Source organism: Daphnia carinata, chromosome 1, assembly GCF_022539665.2.
Source record: "Daphnia carinata strain CSIRO-1 chromosome 1, CSIRO_AGI_Dcar_HiC_V3, whole genome shotgun sequence".
NCBI lineage: Eukaryota > Metazoa > Arthropoda > Branchiopoda > Diplostraca > Daphniidae > Daphnia > Daphnia carinata.
The window spans coordinates 12,863,944-12,886,766 of NC_081331.1; the positions used below are offsets into that span (position 1 = coordinate 12,863,944).

General features: G+C 39.7%; 3 protein-coding genes across 3 annotated transcripts; 1 reads left to right on the top strand and 2 right to left on the bottom strand.

Moving 5' to 3' along the window:
• The first annotated feature begins 68 nt into the window (after positions 1 to 68).
• Positions 69 to 3,277, top strand: LOC130691307 (peroxisomal acyl-coenzyme A oxidase 3-like). The gene is made up of 12 exons (XM_057514233.2): positions 69 to 431; positions 490 to 648; positions 715 to 861; positions 942 to 1,089; positions 1,165 to 1,339; positions 1,394 to 1,509; positions 1,578 to 1,747; positions 1,819 to 1,842; positions 1,908 to 2,006; positions 2,076 to 2,196; positions 2,255 to 2,494; positions 2,553 to 3,277. Exons 1-12 carry the CDS (start codon positions 297 to 299, stop codon positions 3,095 to 3,097), a joined length of 2,079 nt encoding a protein of 692 aa, XP_057370216.1. The 5' UTR covers positions 69 to 296; the 3' UTR covers positions 3,098 to 3,277.
• Positions 3,278 to 3,313: 36 nt separating this feature from the next.
• On the bottom strand, positions 3,314 to 13,837 carry LOC130691252 (matrix metalloproteinase-2-like). Its single transcript, XM_057514165.2, has 12 exons — positions 13,507 to 13,837; positions 9,122 to 9,223; positions 8,495 to 8,604; positions 8,129 to 8,257; positions 5,127 to 5,276; positions 4,999 to 5,047; positions 4,848 to 4,935; positions 4,608 to 4,772; positions 4,289 to 4,539; positions 3,910 to 4,214; positions 3,744 to 3,847; positions 3,314 to 3,676 (listed from the first exon to the last, which is right to left on the bottom strand). The coding sequence occupies exons 1-12, from the start codon at positions 13,666 to 13,668 to the stop codon at positions 3,393 to 3,395; spliced, it is 1,899 nt and encodes a 632-aa protein (XP_057370148.1). The 5' UTR covers positions 13,669 to 13,837; the 3' UTR covers positions 3,314 to 3,392.
• On the bottom strand, positions 13,739 to 22,790 carry LOC130691305 (structural maintenance of chromosomes protein 5-like). Its single transcript, XM_059496886.1, is given in 24 exon segments — positions 13,739 to 13,851; positions 14,076 to 14,362; positions 17,190 to 17,372; positions 17,429 to 17,583; positions 18,203 to 18,261; positions 18,321 to 18,416; positions 18,486 to 18,665; positions 18,735 to 18,870; positions 18,946 to 19,043; positions 19,107 to 19,328; positions 19,390 to 19,583; positions 19,586 to 20,014; positions 20,091 to 20,266; positions 20,337 to 20,463; positions 20,526 to 20,619; positions 20,696 to 20,853; positions 20,926 to 21,057; positions 21,117 to 21,315; positions 21,404 to 21,736; positions 21,807 to 21,844; positions 21,912 to 22,041; positions 22,102 to 22,254; positions 22,331 to 22,472; positions 22,534 to 22,790. Coding segments are annotated over 23 exon segments (3,540 nt in total). The 5' UTR covers positions 22,623 to 22,790; the 3' UTR covers positions 13,739 to 13,851; positions 14,076 to 14,345.
• Positions 22,791 to 22,823: the final 33 nt, after the last annotated feature.

Genomic DNA, 22,823 nt, shown 5'->3' on the forward strand with positions numbered 1-22,823 from the left:
CAGTCTGACTCAAGATCAACGAATAATGACGTGACTGGTAGCAGTACTATCAAGTTACAGCTTACTGGAAGGTCGAAATCGAGCTAAAACGTTGTGGCCTCCGTGTCGTCTGCTGTTGTCTTTCATTTGTTTGTTTATTTTGATAATACGTAGTGTCTGGGCACACTTGATTGAAACTTGTTATCAAGACGATTTACACATAGATAGTTGTGATAAAAAGCCAGCCAAGTAACATCATTTGTGGCAAAATCATTTTAGTAAAGCCTTGTAGCCTTGACAGTAGTGCCTTAAGATTCATGATGGAACCAGAACTAAAAGAAATTCTGAAAGATTTCCCTCATGGGCCTCTTTGCAAATACAGAAGCAAGGCGTCATTTAATTGGAAGGAAATGTGTTTATTGGTTCAAGGCAAGGATGCTTTGATTTTAAAAGTAGGCAAATTAACTATGCCCCTTTCTTTCACACAACTAATCATTTTACCAATAATAGCATAAGATATGGTCCACCCTCCAGAAAGACCCTCTCTTTGCCCACTCTACTTCCAAACTTACTCTAAAAGAAGCTCGTCACCTTGTCTTTCAACGGGCTCGGAAACTTGCAGAGTATGATTTTATGCCAACAAGGCATATGGTGGGAAGACCAGAACTGGTTTGAATTTTTACCCCCCAAAAATATGCAAACATTTTGTTAAAACTTTTCTTTTCTACTGAATAGTTTGACAACTATGTTATGGCTGTTGGACAGTATGAGTGGAGTGTTCTTGTGAAACTCCAATTGCTCTACAATTTTGCTATGTCAGCCCTGTACGGAATGGGATCAGAAAGACATTTTGATGATATCCAAAGACTAATGAATAAAGAGGTAGCCACCTCAGCTTGTCAACTGTAATGATAGATTTAAAACAAATCTTTTATTTTTGGGGGATGAATATATACCTCTAGATTGGAGCTTGCTTCTGCCTTACAGAAATAAGTCATGGCACAAACACGAAAGCAATGAGAACGAAAGCGACTTTTGACGTGAAGACCCAAGAGTTTGTTCTTCACACTCCGGACTTTCAGGCAGCTAAATGTTGGGCAGGCAATCTAGGTAATCATTTTATTTATTTTGTATAAAATATACAATAAATAATATACTTCTCAACCAACCAACCGATCCACACAGGTGAAACTGCAACCCATGCTGTGGTTTTTGCTACGCTGTTCACACCCGATGGTGAAAATCATGGGTTACATGCCTTTTTTATCCAAATTCGCGATACAAATACATTTGAAAATCTTCCTGGGGTAACGATCGGTGACATGGGGGAAAAACTTGGTTTAAATGGTGTTGACAATGGGTAATTATTCCAATCAATTATACCCATTTCTTTTGCTCAAGCTGTTTTATAAAGGGTGATGCTTCTCAACCAGTACCGTGTACCACGCGTTGCGTTGCTTAATCGAACGGGAGACGTGAATGAATCTGGCACGTATATATCGCCCTTCAAAGATAAAAAGAAGCGTCTCGGTGAGTTCGTGATATCTCAAATCCTAGAGCACATCAACTAACTGATCTTTGTTTATTCTAAAATAAAGGGGCGTCGTTGGGTACGCTGTCAGCTGGACGCGTTGGCATCGCAAGCATGGCAACAGCTAACCTAATCAAAGCTATTACTATAGGAATTCGCTACTCCGCTGTCCGGCAACAATTTGGGCCGGAAGACGGTAGCAATTCAGAGTTACCTGTAATAGAATATCAATTGCAGGTAATGTTTTGTGAAATGGTGCGCTTTATCTGCAAAAGAAATTTGTAATCTGTTCTTTTCATCATTGACAGCAATGGCGCTTATTTCCCTACCTGGTAAGTATGAAAATCTAATCACGTTATTACAGATTGAATGACTGAATCGTTCCTTACTTTATCAGGGAGCTGCCTATGTCTTGCTCCAGTTTACCCGTACGTTCCGCAAAGACTTTACTGACATGCAACGAGCTATGATGAACAAAGAAAATCCAGACCAGCTGGTATTTAAAAAAAATAAACTGCGTAATCGACTTATTAAAATATTTTACCCCTTGTATTCTCGCTACAAGGCTGCGGTAGGTGCAGAAATTCACGCCATATCGTCATCGTCCAAACCTCTGTCAGCCTGGTTGGCTCAAAATGGAGTTCAGGAATGTCGAGAGGCCTGCGGAGGTCATGGATATCTAGCGGGTACATAGTCTCCTTTAAATCAGTTAACCATTGGACGTGTAGTTATTGGTTTTCACAGCTAGTGGACTGGGAAACATACGCGAGGACAACGATGCCAATTGCACCTATGAAGGTGACAATAACGTGTTGCTCCAACAGACAGCAAATTGGCTTTTAAACCTTTGGTCACTGGTCCAGCGTCGCCAGAGTATCGCTCCTTACACCCCACTCGGTTCTGCTACCTATCTGGACTCTGCTGAATCAATTCTGAAATCTAAATGTAATTTAAATACTCCGCACCAATGGTTTGAACCCCAAGGTAATCCATAGCTTAATTCAATTATTTCAGCACGATCTGATCATCACCATCTGTTTAGCTTTATTGGATGCCTACCAGTTCGTCGTTTGCCATCTACTTCGTTCAACGGCGGCCAGGATCCAGCAATTAATGGGACAAAAGCTCGATGCTTTTACTGCCAAAAATCAAGCGCAAGCATATTACTATCGCCCTCTGAGCATCGCCTATTGTGAAGCTCTGTTCTTGATCAGAATGTTGAGGCTGCTAAACGATCCAAACATCCCCGAGCCGTTGAGGGCTGTATTGAAATTGCTAACTGCCTTGTTCGGTGCAACAAATTTGATGAAAAACATATCAGCCCTTACCCAAGGAGGATATTTCCAGCCTAACACAAGCGCAGCTCTGGAAGCGGCTATAGAGCAGTTATGCGAACGACTGAAACCTGAAGCCGTCGCCCTAGTCGACGCCATCGCGCCATCAGACTTTGCTCTTAATTCTGCACTAGGACATTCCGACGGCCAAGTTTATCGCCATTTAGAAGAATCTATGGCATCCAGTATGAAGGCGCGTCCTGATTGGTGGCAGTTGGTTGTTACACCTCCGATGAAAGCTTCTCATTTGTGAAGTAGCACATATTTTTCAGCAAATGCCCAACATATATTCAAGCAAAGTGGCAGTCTATAGCTATCCTGTTACAAAAAAAAGACACATTTATTTTATATAGGGAGGAAAAATGGTTATTACTAAAAACCAAATGCATTGTAATAAATAAGGATTAGGAATAAACAAGCACGTGCAAATAAATCTTAGATAATAACATGTTTAGTCAGAGAAGGTGGCTCTAGTTCAAGTGGTATATTATCACAGATGAAAATTGCGGCTTTTAAAAAACTTAAAATGATTTTTATTATAATTTTTTTCACCATGAATCATCAATGAACCACCAGAGTAAGAGGCAAGAAAGTAAGCACCACCTAAACCCAGCTGCAGGGCTTGCAGAAATTGAATTTGAAGAAGCTATAATATCGACTACTTGGTAGCGGCCTTCGCCCGGTCCCGCATTCAAATCTTCTTCCAAAGTTTGCATCCCAGTCGGACAACTCATCCAATAAGGCGCTGATAAAGATGGAGTAGGATTGACTACCTTCATCCGCCTATCATTAAACTCCCAAAAGACTTTGCCTTTGAAGAAGTATGTTTTTCCTAACGGAATCGATACTCATCGTTTAGTAGGCAGTAGACTTTTAATATTTTACATTCAAAGCTTTACCGTTTGTATGCTGGAAAACAGCATCAATATTATAGGGTACACCTTTCCACATGGACATATCTCGAGGATAGTCTAACTCCACTTTACCCGTTTCTTCATCAAATCTATGTTTCCCATAAAATTGCATGATTATCGCTATAGAACGACATTGTTAAATATTGCTTACCTCCAATACATTGTCCCACTAAAGAAATAGGTTTTTCCGTTATGGCCCCACACGAAGGCTGCATCCAATTTTTCCAGGTTGGCAGGTAAACCCAAATCGGTCAACGGAAACGGTCCACGACCTTGATCGTTGTTTGGATAAATCCAATACTGTTTCCCGATGAAGATGACCATCTCTCGCTGACCAGACGGCTTCTCGTAGATGGCATCAATGTGAGATAAGTTGGAGGACAAATTGTTCCAGAAACGCTCTATTTCCACCGGGTAATTGGCCTCCAAGCCATTGGGGCCGATTCTCCAGAAATACTATAAATTTATCCAATAGATTTTTATGTGGTGTTTCCATTTGTAAAGTAAAATAGAATTCATGAAAAACCTACTTTGTCTTTGAAGATAAATAGTTCACGTCTTATTATAGAGATGGCGTCGTATGAGGTATCGCATGTGCTGGGCTTACGTCCTGCGTGTGGAGGACGGGGATGGGGTTTGGGCGGATGGACGGGCTTTTTGGTCGGATGAGTGGGTTTAGTAGGAATTTCGGGTTTGTCTGGAAGTCTTGGACTACGAGTGGTTGTCGTCGTTGTAGTCGGCCGTAAAGCCGGATTAGTCACTCGGCCTTCATTTCGACTGCCTGTTAAGACCCGGAAAATTCCAATGATGAATACGAGCGAACGATATTTATCTCGTCTTTTATCGTACCGTAAATGGCTTGAATTCCGGTAATGTCATCGGAATGGAGGGAATAGTTTCCACCCACTGACTGATAATATGGGTACATGATAGCGCCTTGTACAGATGAATGGGACAGTCCTAGCGAATGCCCAAACTCGTGAGCCGCTACGGCAAAAAAACTCAATTCTGAATCTAGTTCCACGCCAAAAAGAAAAAAAAAGGTATCTTATGTGTAAGATTGCTTTACGAAATACATTGAAAACTTACTTTGGTTGGCATCATCTGGGACCCATGGTTCTTCATCATCGAAATGGGCATCTCCACCAAGACCAGATCCGGGGAAAAAAGCATGAGCCTGTTGAAAAATGATTGAAATAAAATCCCTTTCCATTTAAAATTAATTTTAAAAATTGTATACCAGCAGTGTTCCTTTACCATCAAACGGATAACCATCGTTATGGAATCCCCTATGATAAAAAAATAAGGTTTCCTTTAGAAATTATAGGCTTAACTGGTTCACTGATAATTAAGAAACAAGACACTGACGAATGGAACGAGACGCGGATGTCGGCGTCATCACGGTTGACTTCGGTAAAGGTGAGTCGAGAAGCCGCTTGCCACAGGTTGAGTGCCCGTTGCACCTGGTAGCGGATGTGTCCATTTTCCATGTCGCTGGATTTCGCTCCTCTCCGTAAACTATAAAAAAAAAAATCAAAAATTGTTTTCATTATGTCGAATTCATAATAAATTTATAAAAGTACTAAAAATAAAATCAAATGCTTCATTCATCGTCAATAAAATAATGGTGATGTTACCCAGATGGTTCTAATGGGAATCGGTAAACAAACTAAGACCCCATTGCCAAAACACAAAAAATCCTAACTAGAAATTAGCAACAGATGTCAAATTCGTCGCTAGTCTCCTGACATGGGCGGGTCCTGGTAATTTTCCTTGCGCGGAAACGCCCACATCCGTTCGGCAGATACGTTTCCTTTCTTGTGTTCCTGCATCTAAAGAACGCTGCCACGATAAGGCCCCCCCCAGGATACGACAGGATGGCTTCAGTAAGTCCTAACCAATCAACGATGTGTAACACTAGCGGGAAATTCGATTTTTTTACATCTATTACGAAGCAGTAGGACGCATAGGGCGAGGATGGACAAATCACGCGTAAAGATATTCTTTTTTAAGTCTTAACAATTCGACCCCTATGTTGTCAGTCATCTGTTGCGCACAAATAAGTAGAGCTAAATAAGCGGCAATCAGGGCAGTACACCCGCTTCGATGTTTTTTTGAGTAACCTACTAATTAAGTACTCGTATACATTCAGAGCAAACTTACTTTAATAGGCAGTTAGTAATCATTCAATAGATTCAAAAATTCGAATGTTTTCATACACTGCGGAGATGTCATTCCTGGTTTTATTTTAACGGTTTAATACATTTTATTGTAAAACAATAGAAGAGTGACAAAACAGTTTGACTAGGTTTCTCTTTCTGATCACGTGAAAGAATTCAGAAAAACATTTTGGAATTCAATTTTTTTTTTTGCCAATATCATGTTACGCACCACAGCTACATCGTAAGCGTTATTAGAATCTCGACGTTAAGTATCCAATGACCTAATGGAATGCGGGTCTTATTTTTATGGTTTCTCTATAGGCCTCTGCTTCATTTCAAGTTACATCAAAAGCATGAAAAGGTTCAACAACCGTCAAAATTTGGAACTGTGTTCTTACAAGGAAAACACAGATGTTTTGCGAGGAGAAAGAAAAAGAGGGGGGATTCTATTTTCAAGGGGGGAGATGTATAATAATAAAAATAAGGTTCAACGACCTGGATATCTTCAGCCCCCCACCCTGGTTGGTCAAAAATGGGTCAGAGGAAGATTGTAAAAAATTGCTAACCCCCCTCCCTCGACAGCCGGTTGCTATTGAACCCCCCCCCCTTCTCTCCCTCCTCCTCACAATTATGGAGATTACTTCCGCTGGTCACATTTGAGCAAAACAGACTTGTTGATTAACTTCGTTTATTAAACGCCAAGTTTTTCACATTATGTTTGAAGCCAGAAAATTGTATTTACAGTGGAGTGAAATATCACCCCTATGGAAATATTTCCATGAGTTTTCTTTTTCTTTAAGCGCTTCTTTGACCTATTCAATTCCACGTCAGAAAGCACAAAAGACGAGAAATAAAAGGGACATAATGCTAACAGGGACCTTGGGTATGAATATCGCATAACAAACGCGTTCATGTTTCTTCGTCAACATCAAGAACGTACAATTTTCAAAGTAGGAACGTGATAACGGCGATGATTGTCTTTCGCTACTTCACTCACTCAAGGAGGTTGTGACGAAACAGAAAGTGACCAAAAATTGGCCATATTTGTTTGGAAACCACACCACAACCAAATTGAACGAGGAAAGTCGCAGAAAGTGAAACTGCCAAACCATAAAATACGAACCCATCAGATAAAAATTTTTAAAAGAAGAAGAGTTCAAAGTTCTCCTATAAACTCTTTGAGGTTAGAGAACAGCATCCATCCCAGGGGCCGACCACCTCGCAACTGACGAGGGGCAAGAAGAAGAATAAAATAATTGCGCTCTGTGCCCGTCTCTATTTCTTTGGCCGACCAATCAGAATGCTAGTCGTTGCGTCTCCCGCCCCTTTTCTTCCATCCACCCTCAACAAACCCTCTCAACAAAAGAAACATTCCTCACGTGTTGACTGACAGGTCAAGCAGTGACATCTGGAACCATGTCACACATTTCCATCTCCTACATGTGGTAAACCTTATCGGTAATGGCAACATTAGTTCTAATTGGATCTGATTTTTCTCAAAACCATCTCGTATGGGACAAATGGGCAAAAAAGACAACAAAAAAAAAGGCCGATGACCTCGGGCGAAAAGTATGACCATCTTACAAGGGTGGCAGAAAAACAAAAAGGGAAAGAACCTTCGAACTGTTGGTCCAAAGTTTGAAACCCGGTGGTAGAGGGTAAAATGTGACGTAGTTTTTTTTTTAACTTTTAACACAGGACTCGGGGGTGATGAAAAGACCGTGTGGGAACAAAAACATCTAAGCAAGAAAGAAAAACGAGGTCATGCCTGTTGTAAATCTTACACCAGACAGAAAGTACTAAAACAAAATTTCGCGTTAAAATCAACGATATCTTCAGCCATCGCTGGTCAATTGAGCCAAACACTCATTTAGCTACAGACTATAAAAAATTCCATAACGACCGAACTGTTAAACTAGCGTGACACCCTCAACTCTATTTGTTTCCTATTATTCAAAATGATTTCTTACGATTATTGCCCGTCAAGGTCGAAAGAAAGTCATCAAACTTAAATGAGTTCCCCGTCTATGGGCTGATATTCAACACATGACCCAGGCAGTTACAAAAGCCTAAAGGAGAATAAAATAACGAAAGGGTCTGCCAAAACGAACGATAGTAAAAACGTGGTGAGGCTTTTCAAGAGGGTAAGTCTTTCTTCTCAATAGAAAAAATGGAGGCAAAAATGGCTAGAAAAAAAAGGTGTCTCACCTCCATGTCAAATTGGTGTAGTGCCATCGTTGACCTTGGACAGTGTAACGTTTATTTCGCGTAGTCCTCGAAGCTTGATGTCGCAGCCTATGTCTCGTCTCGTGTTCTTCTCGGCTGCCCAGTGACCGTCTTCACAGAAAAAGAGAATCAAATTTCGTTTAAGTATTAAGCAGTGGTAACGTTGAGCGAAACGAAACGCGACTCGAATGAGAAACTTATTCAAGTGAGCAAGCACGTGCATTCGAACTGCCATCTAGTGGTCGTCTTATACACGACGTGCTAAGAATCTCAACGAAATAGTATCCGCTTGATCGCCAGTCACGTTTCGTGAAGAAAAACAGACAGAAAGAAAAGTGATAGTCATACTTTGCTCTAAAAGAGTCCGAGTTAATATCGGGCAGCCCGCAGCGTGGTTTTTTCATCAGCTCACGTGTCGCTTCGTCAACTATCCCCGTGACAGGAATATGGGCAAATGCCTGTAAACAGCATCAATATTCATGTCATTCATAGCATGTCCTTATCTCCTGACCGAAAGATAATTCGGAACAACAACAAATCCAACTCTTAATTTTTCTCGGTATATCCCTCCATCTCCCTTCTTGTAAAGGAAGCTGACAATCAGAAAAACAATGCGTTCGTTGATGTGTAACAACGTAAATCGACGGTAGATCAACAATCGGTGAGGAATGGGAGAAAATATCATCATTCCTCTTTTTTTTTCTTAATGCAAACGAAGTGAAGCTTTGAGATGCAAGGCTGAACAGCTTGACATCAATATCATCTGATGGATGGGCCTGTTAACAGCTTCGGAATGTATCTATCTAAATTCTAGTGTTGATCCTCGCATTTAAAAAGGAAACCAAATAAATGAAAAACCCGAGAAGAGTTGGCCCTGGTAATTTGATTTTAAAGAAATTTTCATATAGGAAACATTTTATGTTCAGTTGCTTTAAAAAGAATTTCAACACAGTTGGATCACCCATTGGGCCATACCTGCATGGTTTTGATGGCATCCCTGACCTGGTCTTCCGTCCGTAAATTTCCAGTTTCTAAATCCGACTGTGGTAAGTAGCCGAAGCTCATCAAAAACATCAGCTGTAAAAAAAAAGAAGATTAATTTAGTTAAATTTTAATAAGCATACATACATCAAACTATTTTTAGGTTCATCCTATTCAACTATAAATTTAAACCCTTCTGTTTTGCTTTCAGTTATTACTTGGGAATTCGCGAGAAGCTTCAACATAACTTATGTTGAAAGAATGTCTACTTTTATAACGTCAAACATAAAGCTGTCGAAATCATACCACTTCAGGCAGTTCCCATGTGTTTTTTTTTTTGGTATGTCTTAGCCGAATAAGGTCATACCAAAAAAAGCTATTCAACTCAAAATGAAACGAACAGACAATGAAAGAAAAGGCTACCGCAGTAGAAAAAGAAAACTGTCCGTTTAATGCGTCACACTCTATTATGTGTTTCCGGGCCAAGCCTTAACGATACCTCCCAGAACGGGAGGAGAAAATATCCGTTCCATTTATAGTATTGAAAACGTAAACAAAACTCGTTATTTTAATCTTATAGAAAACAGAAGTTTGCTTTTAATTAAACCAAAAGGTTTCTACGGTGAATCGACACTGCATGTATAATGAACACATGCTGTTACACATAAAACATTTAGAAAGGCCATTTCGTCCAATTGTAGAAACTTTCAGACGTTTCTGAAGAGTCGAATAAATTTTAACAATAAACGCCTTTATAGAAACTGGGCAGAAACTGGTAAACATTTTTGGGAAGAAACAAGTCTGGCGTCTGCTTGTTGGTCTTTGACCAGATTGCCTCATCACTGAGTTGACAGCTATATATAAAGCTGATGATGTTTGATTCTGAATTGCTAGATTCATAACGAAAAGCAGAATCGCTGAAAGATGCTTTTCATATTTAACGATTATGGTTAGCTAAAGGAAAAACTTAAACATCGATTGCGTGGCGCAACGGTAGCGCGTCTGACTCCAGATCAGAAGGTTGCATGTTCGAATCACGTCAATGTCATTCAAATTTTGAATCTGCTTCACTTGCTTGACCGTTATATTATGCACCTGTAAATATTTCTCGGCTGAGAGAATTATTTTAAGTTGTGTGTGCAGTGTTCTAGTCAATTTAAAACATTAATTCGAAGCCACAGCGCAAAATAAGAACCAAACAAGCAGAAACTTTCCAAATAAAAATCTAATTTCAAGGCGGAAATGCCGGGTGAACGTAGCAGACTCGCTGACCGCAAGTCAATGCACCACAACCATATCCGACATCAGGTTATGCTTTCAGACATGAATTTATTGGGCACATCTATCCAGACCATATACAGTTAACCGCCCATTCTCATATTTAGTCTCCTAATTAGCCATCGAAAGAGACTTTTTAAGTAACCGTTGAGCTATGATGGGCCCAAAAAAAAAATCTAATTAAAATGCTTGTCCGACATTGAGTTTCGTTCTCGCGAAAAACGTACTGTGTTGCTTTGTCCACCTGGTGTCTGTTACGATTGTTGAAAATAGTGACAGCCGTGCCCAGCTGTTCCCAAAACTTGGTGGGCCGACAAGAATAGCTCACCAATAGCCAAAAATCCGGGTTCCAGTCTTCTGACTTCATTCATTGCAAAATCACATCCACCCACACTGTCTCTTCCGTAATTTTCCGTCCCGACAGAACAAAAATTTCCCCCGCATTCTTTAGAAATATTCTTGAAAAATGTTTAGTCCTGGAGAAGTCAAGTACGTCACTATCCATCTCGTTAAAATAATCGGCGCACACTAGAAAGATAGGAGCAAAGTTCATCCTCTATCATGTGATAGAGAAATCGATGAGCGGAACGGTGTGGGGCGGGGTCTTTGCGTGTCGGCATCGGACGAGACAGACATCTGGTCGTCTGTGGCAGTTGTTCAAACAGCCGTTCGTCATTCGTTCACGACGGTGCGCTACACGAGGCTTTTAAAGCTATTGAATAAGCTCTGGGGAATGTGTGCGTGAGGAAAAACACAGCGTCACCATCATTACCGCATTAAATTCATCGTCAAATGGAACGGATGGTGGTTTAGCAGGACGGGCGGAGGATTTGTTGCCATCGGGCGCGGAATACGCCCTACTCTTTTATCAGAGTACTTAATGATCACGCTTTTCCCTGACTTTTCTAACGGATACTGGGCCACCTTTATGGGCAATACAGCGTGTCGAGTAAAACAAAAATTTACCTGGAAATCCCGAAATAATAGAGGAAACAAATAATATGTTTTTTCGTCTGATGACAACTGATGTCTTGCTTCCGAGACAACGGAGTTTTGTATCGGTGCCAAACATCTATTGGGGTAGCAACACTTTTGCCAAAGAAAACAACAACAACCGTTGATAGATCGTTTTCTGTAGGTCTAGCAGATTCATGATGTTCGGTCATTGACGACTGCGTCCCTAGCCGGCCTAAATACATCGGCGAGCACTAAATGAAAGTTCGTGATGCCTAAAATACACATCGAGAGAGAGAGAGGTTTGGGTGTCGAAGAAACCACGGACACCCTTACCCATTTTTAAACTCGACCGTTTTTTTTTGTTCCAAAATGGCTGACATTTAAATGCATATATCGGCGTGGGGTAGAAAACCCTCTCTATAAATACTCTATTGTTACATAGTTTTTTTTTTCTCGCCTATTGTTCGGCTACATGTTGTGTGTAGAGTGTGGTGGATGTTACCTTGGTGAACCGATGTTCTGCAACCCCCCTCCGGAACACAGCCGTTAAAAACATACCCTTTATGCTAGCTTGTCTTTTTATGATTTAACATAATGCCCGGAAATGAGAAACAAAGTTTTCTATTTTTTTCCGACAAAAAACCTTCAACTTAAACACGTTCAAGGCTCTCCCATTGACAAGTGATTCACAATACACCATTGCCGACAAAAAGAGTTTTATGGGTTCCTTAGAGGGTGCGGCGTACGCTACGTCAGTAGATCTAGAGCCGGTCGATATTGAACGCAATGGTGACTCACTCGGCTCTGCTACATCCAGCGATCATTCTTTTCTGACATTCGCTCTACAACATAAATGTAAAACGCTAATGTTTCGCGGTTACCCTAATTGGGAAAGTTATGTAAGTTTTTCTTGTTGACCTAGCGAAAAGAAAAATTGACCAAGTGATTAATTCTATTATGGAGTGAATGATGGGTTTGTATGTACCGAGTTAACGACCCGGAAAACCTGTCAACTTTAATTCACGTTGCCCCTTTCAAATCGCTGATATGGAAGTAGAACCGCACCGCACCCATCACCATATAAAAAACAATCAAAAACTTTTAGCCAGAATTGGGTTTTCCAAATTAAGTCGTCACAAATAGGCGGTCTGAATACAAGACATAAATGGGGTTCGACGTCTATCACGAACACAGATTGTCACGACAAGTTCAAAGTGAATCGAACCGATGTGATTTTTTAATTCGATACTCATGTAGCTCCTTCGATTAGGATTTAAAAAAAACTTTTTCAGATTTCCAATGACGTCATCGATTCAATAAAAAAAACAAGAACATTAAAAGGAAGGTTTCACGCGTGAAAGTGGTTGTGGCCTCCAAAATTCCATTGTCCGCGATTCTCGTAGACACTCTCTCTTTCTCTATATTTTTTCATCGTTTCTCTCATTCCCTAACATTTAAATCATTTTAGAGTGGCCTTCTGACAATGTGAGCCATGACACGAGACTACGAAGGTAAAAAAAAAAAATGATCGGGATAATAAGAAAGGTATCCAGAACGTGGCACCTCATAAATAACCGATCCCCCCATTTTTAAGAATAAAATATGAGATGCGCAGGAGCTCACCATTTTTTTTTTTTTCGTTAAAAATGGATTTAACTAATATCAAAAACAACTTTTAAAGAAAAGAAAAAACATTTACATGCACAATGACAATCTACAATGGGAATCCCAATAGGGTGGCTGTTAAAACAACACATACGGATTGTGCCGCAGGTATAAAGTCTAAATCATTTACATATGCTGGCGCCAAGCATAATCCTGAAACGTGGCTCATCTCACGTACTTCCCCTCTGAAATAACGTATTTTTCTTTTTTTTTTTTGTGATGTGGATTCGTCGGTACATTCTACGAACAACCGTGAGTCACGCGCATTGCAGAAAACCAGACATGGCCGTTGGTCAAGGCCCTCCTTTCACCCTTGGAGGTCGCCTGGCTCTAAATCAACTGAAAAAACCAGCTGATGGCTAATCATGTCTATACCAATTCATCAAGTAGTGCAACCCACATTGAAAAATGACCTATGCAATTGAAAAATTTCTCGAGAGGGGACAGACGGTACAAGAAAATTGCGTTTAGATTCTCACCAAATTGTCGTTGATATCGCGCGTGCTCCTACGCGGACGTAGGTGCGACTCCGTCACTGGATCGAATCGTGTGGGTAACGGATGGGATTGAATCCATTCCGCGTGCACCATTATTAGCGCCGCGATCACCACCAGACCATTGAAACAAGTCGGCCGTTTCATCCTTTTTTCCCTTTTCGTCTGGTACAACAACCTTCAATGTTTTTTATGGTATATCCTTTTTATGTTGTTGTTTTTCTGGAAAAACAATCACTTTTGAAATTTCGCCATCCGGCGACAACACTTCCGGGACGGATGCATTGAAATTAGGCAACGAACTTCCACGGCTGAGGAAGTTTCAAAAGCCTGTGTGTGTGTGTGAAATAAAAAGAACAGTTTAGTAACAATCTAAAAACCTGAAGAAAAAACATTGATATGGCTGAAACCAGACAACCACAAATATCGTCTCAAGAGTTGATGAAATCCTTCCGGCATCAACCGACCGCTATCTCGTCGATGCCAAGGAAACGCCATTCAAAAAATCTCTCATGCACATGTAAAATGAACTAAAAAAGGAAATAGAAACTTACTCGTGTTTTAGACAGACCAAGAATTCGAAGCACTTGAAGTATACACATTCACAGAGAGAGAAATACAATAGAGACGAATATTTCCAGCAGTAAAATAGTTCAACGCCCCAATGTGGGTGATTGTTATTGTTTGTTGTTGAAGGACGTCGCGGTGTCAAGCCACACAGCGTCGGACGGCAACGCTGCTGCTCCCATCGGCACTCGCGGTCCAACTGGATAGCCGGTAGAACTCAACTGTCTGAACAACATTCCCTTCGTATATACTCGGCGTCAATCCAAATCCGCATCTAATAAACAAAAATAAAAAGCAATGAAGTTTAACAAATCCGAATACGAGACCTCCCAATAACAAGTTTGCCACATATTACAACTACATATCACTCGTGTTTATCAGGTATCGAATTTCATTGTAGACGACAAAACTTAAATGTTGTACGAATCAGATAACAATTTTCTGGGACATCTAGCCAAAAGCCAAAGCAGGAATCGGAAGGAAGCATGTTTTTTATTTGTTTTGTTTTTCTGATAAAATCAGAGAGATTCTTTTGTCGTTTCAAGGAGCGTCTTTAACAAAGGAGATCGATACTGGGAGACGCCATACTACTATAGCAAGCGACGCCCTCTTCTGGCTTTCGGCCCTCATCTTTGACGGGTTGACCCGAGCCCATTTGTAACGACCTTAGGGTGTTTCGAAAAAAAAGTAGGGGAGAATTTCAGGCCGATGGTTTGGTTGACAGCTTCAGAAAGAGGTCCATATAGGATATGCCCAGACAATGGCTTTGTCTGGTATTTATATTGGCGTAACCATGGTAACACAACCCAAGTAAGAAGTAAAAGCCCCATAAATAATAGAAAAAAGAACGAATTTCTGGACAGACGTAGATTGATTGTATGATCACATTTTGTGTCCAGGGTTGTTTTTCACCCAGAAACGTGACTCAAATATTCATCTGCTGCAAAAACCTGTCTTCCCAATCATCGAAAACAAAAAACTTACCTAAAAGGCAATAACGAAATCGGAATTTCAACTTTCTCAACGAAAAACCTATGGAATCCGGTTGAATATGCAGGGTAATGAAGAAATGAAAAACTTTTCATACAGAAGCCTGGCCCACCAAGTCGAAAGAGGGTGTGTTCTTCGTCGCCCAGGAAATAACACACGCACACTTAAGGGCCGTAGACTCTTTTTTCCCCTTGAAAATATTTTTTCATAAACAAAATGAAACCCGAGCAGACTCCCTAGCACCCCCAGCACCCTTCAAAACAAAATGAAGATAAGATAAACAAAAACATCAGAAAAATACCCGAGGACTAAACAGCTCAAGAAGATTCGATCTCTGTTAGGTTCCTGGCTATTTCTGTTATTCCAAAAGCCGGAAGCCACGTGGATCTTTCTGACGGGACTGGAAAACCTCAGTTCGACATTCTCCAATTAGAAAAAACTTGTGCCTCAACCAAAAAAAATCATAAAAAGGCAGAAATAATTGTAATCCTCTGAGGTCACGAATAACTAATCGAGAAAGGGTGTGTAGTATTTCTACACTCAGATAGAAGAATTTGTGTTTATCCATTGCTAAATAGCTGACCATACATCAATGTCTAGGCACTGGCGGTCGGAATTCAACAGTGGAACTCGTGTAACTTTTAAGTTATTCAACAACAACAAGAAATGAGAAGTTCAAGGGGAAAACGTCGCGACAGCCAACCACTGAAATCTGATAGTTGAAGGGTGAGGATGAGGTATTTGACGGGCAAGTAAGTACAACACATGTAATTTAATCAACGGTTTGAGTGTGTCTCGAATAACGGCGCCCGACAATTCCCGGGAGTCGATTATCCACCTAATCACCTACCCCATATTTAAAACATTTATTTTTCTATTTTCCACTGTATTCTTGTTTCTTCTCGACGTGGTAGTATATTACATGCCGTTCGTGCAGGAACTGACGAAAGGCTTCATGTGCCGTCAGATAAGTAAATCCTGTATAACCCAATCGATTACACAAGAGTTCACGACCAAAACAAAGCGGCTCTTTAAAAGTGGAATAATTTACTTTGCGGACACGTAGAACAGGAAAAATAAAACTAGTGCTTCCTCGTTTCCGCCAGAGAACTCCCAGTATTTACCTTCCTTATCGCCCTATTTCTAAAGGACTTCTCACAGACAGCCTCATTCAAAAACGAGAATTTATGAACAGTACGCTATTTTTTAAATCGTTTCTTCACTGTGTCGCGGTGTATCAGCTTGGCACACGTTAAGATTAGGAAAAGTCTTACGTTCCTAGCGCCATGTCAATTATGAAATTCTTCACGAAAGCCGCAGAAATGAAATACGGCAATGCCTAAAAAGGATAGTAGCGATTCGATCCACACTATGGTTTTTAAAATTTTCCTTATGCAGTATGAGACAAATACAACTTTATAACAACGAAAACGTTGTGAAAGTTTTCCCATTGTGATCGGTTTACTCTCACATAAATTTATCAAGCATCGTGATGAGGATAACAAAAGGACAATCCAACAGCCACCTAACAGTTTCAGGTTGTTCACACCGAGAGAAATTATACCTCGACATCCAGCGAGCAAGATTTTTTTTCTACCGCTGGCAACGGATTCGATACGCACCGTCTGGTATTGTGGTAGGCGTCATAAAACAAACTTGAAAATCGAGATGATTACAAAAGTCTGACCCGGAAACAAAACGGAATAATAACACTTCGTGACGTGTGAGAGGGTTAGTTAAAATAAAGTGTCGTTTTCTTCAGTTCTATTATCCAACTGTTGTTCTCTTTCGGCCATAAAAACGACATTGGCCTCCGATCGGAATCTTTCGATTTTTTAAACATTGTGGAGCTTACTACCCAAGTTAGTTATTGCGTGACCGGGTCTCATAAATTTTAAGTGACATTCTGGCACTCTCTGGGGCTGGAGAAGTGCCAGTTTTTTCCCAATAAGCTCCAGAATTTGTTTTTAGCTGCAACTACAACGACGACGAATGAAATCACCATTAATGGTGCGGAAAAAGAACCCCACTTTCTGTTTCCTCCACACAGAAGTTTGCCAATAGTTATTTTCCCCACAACTTACGGAACTTTCGTCGTCAAAATGTCTTACCTAATTCGTGCTGAAATGTTTCTGGCTCACAAACTTTTAAGCAAGCAAGAGCCAGTTCAAGGAATATTGGCTCCTTCATTGCATTTGTGATAGATGTTTCTGGTGTTTGGCTCTGCACCAAAGATTTCAGAATATTTCTTACATGGGGATTAGACAGGCACTCTTTCACCTCATCACTGTGGGCTGGGGAAAAGAAAAAAGAGTGAATACTTCCTGGTTTTGCAAAACAAATCAAATACCCAATTCTTGTAGCTTTTCAACTGGCACTGTGTCAGCGGTTGGAAATCTGTAAGTCAAAGGCAGATTTTCAACAGGGAGATTTTCAGGTGGAGGGGCAACTTCAGGTTTTTCGCAAGGTAACTCTTTATGTACATTGAAGCACAGGACACTGCAGCTACAGATAAAAAATAAAGAAGGTGCATTAAATTAAATGATGGCGTTGTACATGGTGAGGCGCAGAAATAAATAGGATTATCGAAAAAATATCATGTTGATGGTTTCATATTAAACACATGGATGTACTTACAACTTGATAAAGCAAGTAGGACACTTGTATTTGAAAGATTGCGCATTACATATTTGACACGAAGTCATTGCTGTTGACTCGTGATGGAACAAAAGAAATTTAGAACTATACGACGAATTTTGTATGCTCTACCGAATACGATTGTCAATCAGTTAACACACGTGTGGTCCTGAAAAATAAAAAAAAACGAAGCAGACGAACTGTTCTTTATTTTGCACACTTTAGTTACTGTACACTAGATGGCAGACATCACAAAAATAAAAACCATAAGAAATCCTTCAACATTTTTTTTTTAATATCACGCGAAAAACCACAATTTAAACAGAATAACACGTATATTTCTGAATCACACGAAAAGCACTGTAGGTAAATCGGATTCAACGTTGACAAAATGCAAGAAAAAGAATTTATCGAACTAAATCACTAGCCGTTCATGGCTCGAATAGCTTGCAGATGTTTGTCTATTTTCCATTCGTTGCAGACAAATTCACCATTTTGCACAAAATGAATTTTCATGTTTGGGCTGTAATCTAGACCGGGAAGTAACTGTAAAGTAAAAAAAGATTGTAAAATTGATGTGAAACATTAATTTTTAATGATATTACTTTTGGGGTAAGGAGGAAATATTGAGCGCTTGTTTCCCTACACGCCGTTTCGACAAGCAAATCGAAAACACGCCGTTCATTGATTGGATCCATACCCTGGCGAAGAAGATTTTATTATTGTAGTGTACAATTTACACCCTATGGATGATGCGTTAAAATTCGAACCTGATTAATTTCGTCAACACAACGGAACGGCACTTGAGTTAACTCTTGCATAGCTAACATATAAAGGGCAGTGGCAACTGCTCTTTCTCCACCAGAATGGTGATTGGCTGAAAGATCAAGCAATGGCTCGGAACTACGATATTTTACTCTAATCTTGATGCCATAGTTCTTGAAATCATCCTACATAGAGAGATTATGCATGTCTTATTAAAAAGGCATTAAAATGTAAGTTCCAACTAAAAACTATACCCCGTCATTTCCTTCACCGGTATACAAACACACCTCTCCTGCACATTTCATACTGGCATAGTATCGCCCAAAACTATTATTGATGCGAGACACCAATTCTAGCAAAGGGGGAAGGAATTCTCCTTTCAACTTGTCCCTACGAAATAGATCATTGTAATTAAACGAACCCACGTCAAGGGAAAATTTAATAAACTGGAAACAGAAAAGTTACATTTTTTCTTTCATCGTTGAAGCTCGGTTGTTCAGGTTATAAATTTTTTGGGTTAGCCGTTCGATAAGGATTTCTCTTTGTTCGTAATCACGTACGATCTAAAAGGGAAATTTAATTCAGGATATAGCTCGTGTGAATAGAAAGAATTCATTGGAACAAACCTGTTCATCTGCTCTTCCCATTAACTGAATTCTTGCATTTGCACTACCGATTGCATCATCGAGTTCGAGTATGGTAGCAGGGAGTGTGTCAAACTTTTCACGCAACTCATGCGGCAATTCTTCTCCACGTCTGATTCTTAGATCTCGGAAACAGTCTTCTTGGGCTTGTTTTGCTCTAACTTTTGTCTCTAGCGCCAAATGATCAGCTGCGTCTTTCTCATCCTGAACGTAAATTTCCATGGATAATATGTGATTCCAACTTTATACTAATTGCGTAACTTACCTTTAACACTTTAATCTGCTCCTTTTTTTGTGCTAATTGGGTTTGCCAAATGCGAATTTCTAGGCGAAGGACATCAATGAATATGTGAAGGGCTTCCCTGTCTCTGTCCAAGACTAGGAGCTGTTCTACGATGGCAGATAAGTCTTTCATTTTTTCAGAGAAGGTACGAACAGATACCTATAAATTTATCAAAGGCAAACGGCAATGAAAGATAGGCAGATTTCGGAAAACGAAACAGATGTTCTTACCCCGCACTTTTTCTTAACATTTCGTTCTTCAGCATCAAGGTCGATTGCATCCTTCTGAGAAATTCTCAATTGGTTCCGTAATCGTTCAAGTCTGGATGCTACAACACGCCGATTCGCCGTAATCGTTTGACAACTTCTTTTTTGTTGTAGTAAGTTTTCGCGAGTTCTGTTGATTACAGTCTCTTCTTCGCAAATACCATCATGAGCCGATTTTGCTTCTGCCATTCGTTGCTCCAATTCTGCAATTGTTGCACGGAGTTGCTGCAATGCATGCACATCTACGGATTGGCCAAGAAATTTTGATGGACGAGCTTCTGACACTTGGGTTATAGCATCTCTTCGATACTTTGACGTTCTGATTGAAATCAATTTGTTATCTGGTATACATAAATACAGAAAGAAGAAAAGTTAGGGTATTCCTTCCGAATACTTTTTAGAAGCTGCTGTTTATACCTCCAAAGAAAGTGGAAAACAGCGAACCATATTGGTCTCGAATGATCCCAAAATTTTCGTATGTTCTGTGATCACCAACTGGAATGTTATGAACTTTGTACATTTTGCAAAGGTAACGAACGACAGGCTCGGGTCCAACGAATAATTCACGAAGAAACGAATAAAACCCTAGATTCCTGTTTCGAAGTGTAAGTCAAAACTATAGTATCCATTAGTTAAATAAAAAAAATGGTCTTTTTCACTTACTTTAAATCAGATATGGCCATTCTCGGTTGAAATTCAGACGTTGACGGTTCATTGTCATTTCTTGGTGAGTGAACCACATTGATTGCCAGATTCTTTTCTTCTCGAAGGATCTTCATCAAGTCATTCACTGTAAGAATAATTGAAGACACTTAATGGGCCTAGCAGTAATTATTGTTTCAGCATAATTACTGTCATCTTTGTTTTCACAGAAGAACGCCTTCAAATCATTAAAGCCAATACTGTTTTCCACATACATGGCCATCGCGCTGTTTTTCACGCTCAACTGCATATATTTGTCAATTGAAATGATAGTTAACTGATCACTTCTCGAAACAAATATAGAAAAACATTTTCTTTACCGATATTAAAGGTGGTTCGTAGATTGGAGCTCGAAATCTGCCTTTATTTTCACGCAGCCAAACGACTGCATGATAAATCGGCGTGAGCCCTTCTCCTCGGAGCATATTTAGACGATTTCTGTCTACATCTTCGATGTTTCTTATTTTGGATTGATACTCTGCGGAAAGCAGTACGTCGGTTATTTTGTTAAGTTCAATCTCTTTCATGTAGCATTTTCAGTTGATATTACCAGCTATTTCGTTTCTTATCCGGCGCATTTCTTCTACCACTTGATGCTTTCTATGCGAAATAGCTGTTTCTTGAGGGCTGATTTCTTTCAATTTACATTCCACTTCTCTTAGACGATCACCGGCAGAGTGTTCTATAATCAAATCTTTGTAAACAAAATGCAGTCTTAAATAGAATTATTTTTAGACATACCTTGTTCGTTTAACGCTTCCATTTCATTTTCTAAGTTGGAAATTTGCTGACGGAAATTATTTTCGTTTTCTATACGATTTCTTTCAGCACGTTTTTGTGTTTGCAGTTCGGAGGCATAAGTTTCCATCTTTTGCTTGTGCGCATCGACACGGAAAAATTCTTGATTCAATGTTCCCATTTTTTGGTTGAATTTTTCCCGCTGTGTACCAAGTAGTGGAATCAGAAAACTGGATTCTCCACTTGGAATCCCTTTAACGGTCAATAATTGTAATTTGGAACTGTGGTACCTGTAGTTTCAGAGCATGTTCTGTGTTTTGCAATGTCCTTTCTTTCTCCGCTATTTGTTTTTCTAAAGGCTGGAAATGGGCAGCAGCTCTATCATACCTTGCACCTACTTCCTTTGCCTGTTCTTGCAGTTCTATAAAATGTCGCGCTTCGTCTTTAAACGTTAGCCAGACTTTTTTCTTCTCCAAGATCTTAACATGTGATTTTAGTGTTTCTCTTTCTTTGAAACTATTAACATCACTTTCCCATCTTTTATTCTCTTCCTGGAGCTTTTTCAACTCCACTTCATCTTTTTCCTGATTTAATGATTCACTTCCAAGAGCAGACTGCATCTTTATCAAATAATATCAACAATTGGCGTTAAATATGAAAATGCAACATGTTTATAAGTTATCAGCAAGAACTATTAACCTCTTCAAATTGTTCTTCCAGTTCAGGTTTTCCTACAAACAAAGTTGTAGCTTACCAAAACGGATAGCTTTACAAATTAAAAGAAGTAGAAAAACGTACCAACTGCTTTCATCGTGCCAATCAAAAGTTGCTTGTCCTTCATACGTGAAAAGTTCTGAACTTGCTCTTGGGGTAAAAACTGACAAAGGTTATCAACTTGAATATGAAGTTTGTGAATAATTTGTTCAATCTACATAGCCAAAAATTATAAAAAATTCATCTGGTGAACAATTTCTTACTTTATTTTTACTTGGGCACTAGTGACAGCCTTATTTTGGAATTTCCACGAGGATTTGTTTTCTGATGTTATTTCTCTCGCAACACAAAAGTTTGGGCCTTCAGGGTTGTTAAGTTCTATGCTAATTGTGGCTTTATTGGCTCCATGACGCACATAGCCTGCAAGCTGCATAAAAAGAAAAAATGCATGTTAAGATGCAGCCATTGATTTTTAGATAAAAAAACAGCAAACAGATACTTACATTACTAGCTCTAGCTATGGTACTTGGTTTCCCAGACATGCCAAGGCAAATAGCTGAGACAATCGTTGATTTCCCAGTTCCATTTGGACCAAGAATTAAATTCAAATTTGGGCCAGGGATGAATTCCACTTCATTATATGTCCTGTGATAGTAATTTGGGAAATAAGTACAGAACAAATACTGCCCTGTTTAAGTTCTCTTACATGAAATCTTTCAAGTGAATTCTCACGATGGCCCCTTTGGTGAAACCATTATGGCCCGACGAAGACGTCCTTTGACTCACTAGTGGCATTTTATAAGAGAAGGTGAACTATTCGCAAAGAAAAATATTACTTAGTATGAAAACATTTTTCACGCAAGGTTTTTCGATTTTGTTGAAACTACACAAGGTTAAGTGTAAAAAAGAAGCAGAATGCCGCCAAATTCTTCGTTGAAAACGAAAGTCAAGTTTACGGCATTGTCAAGTTTCCTTTTTCTCGAGTAGATGTTTTTA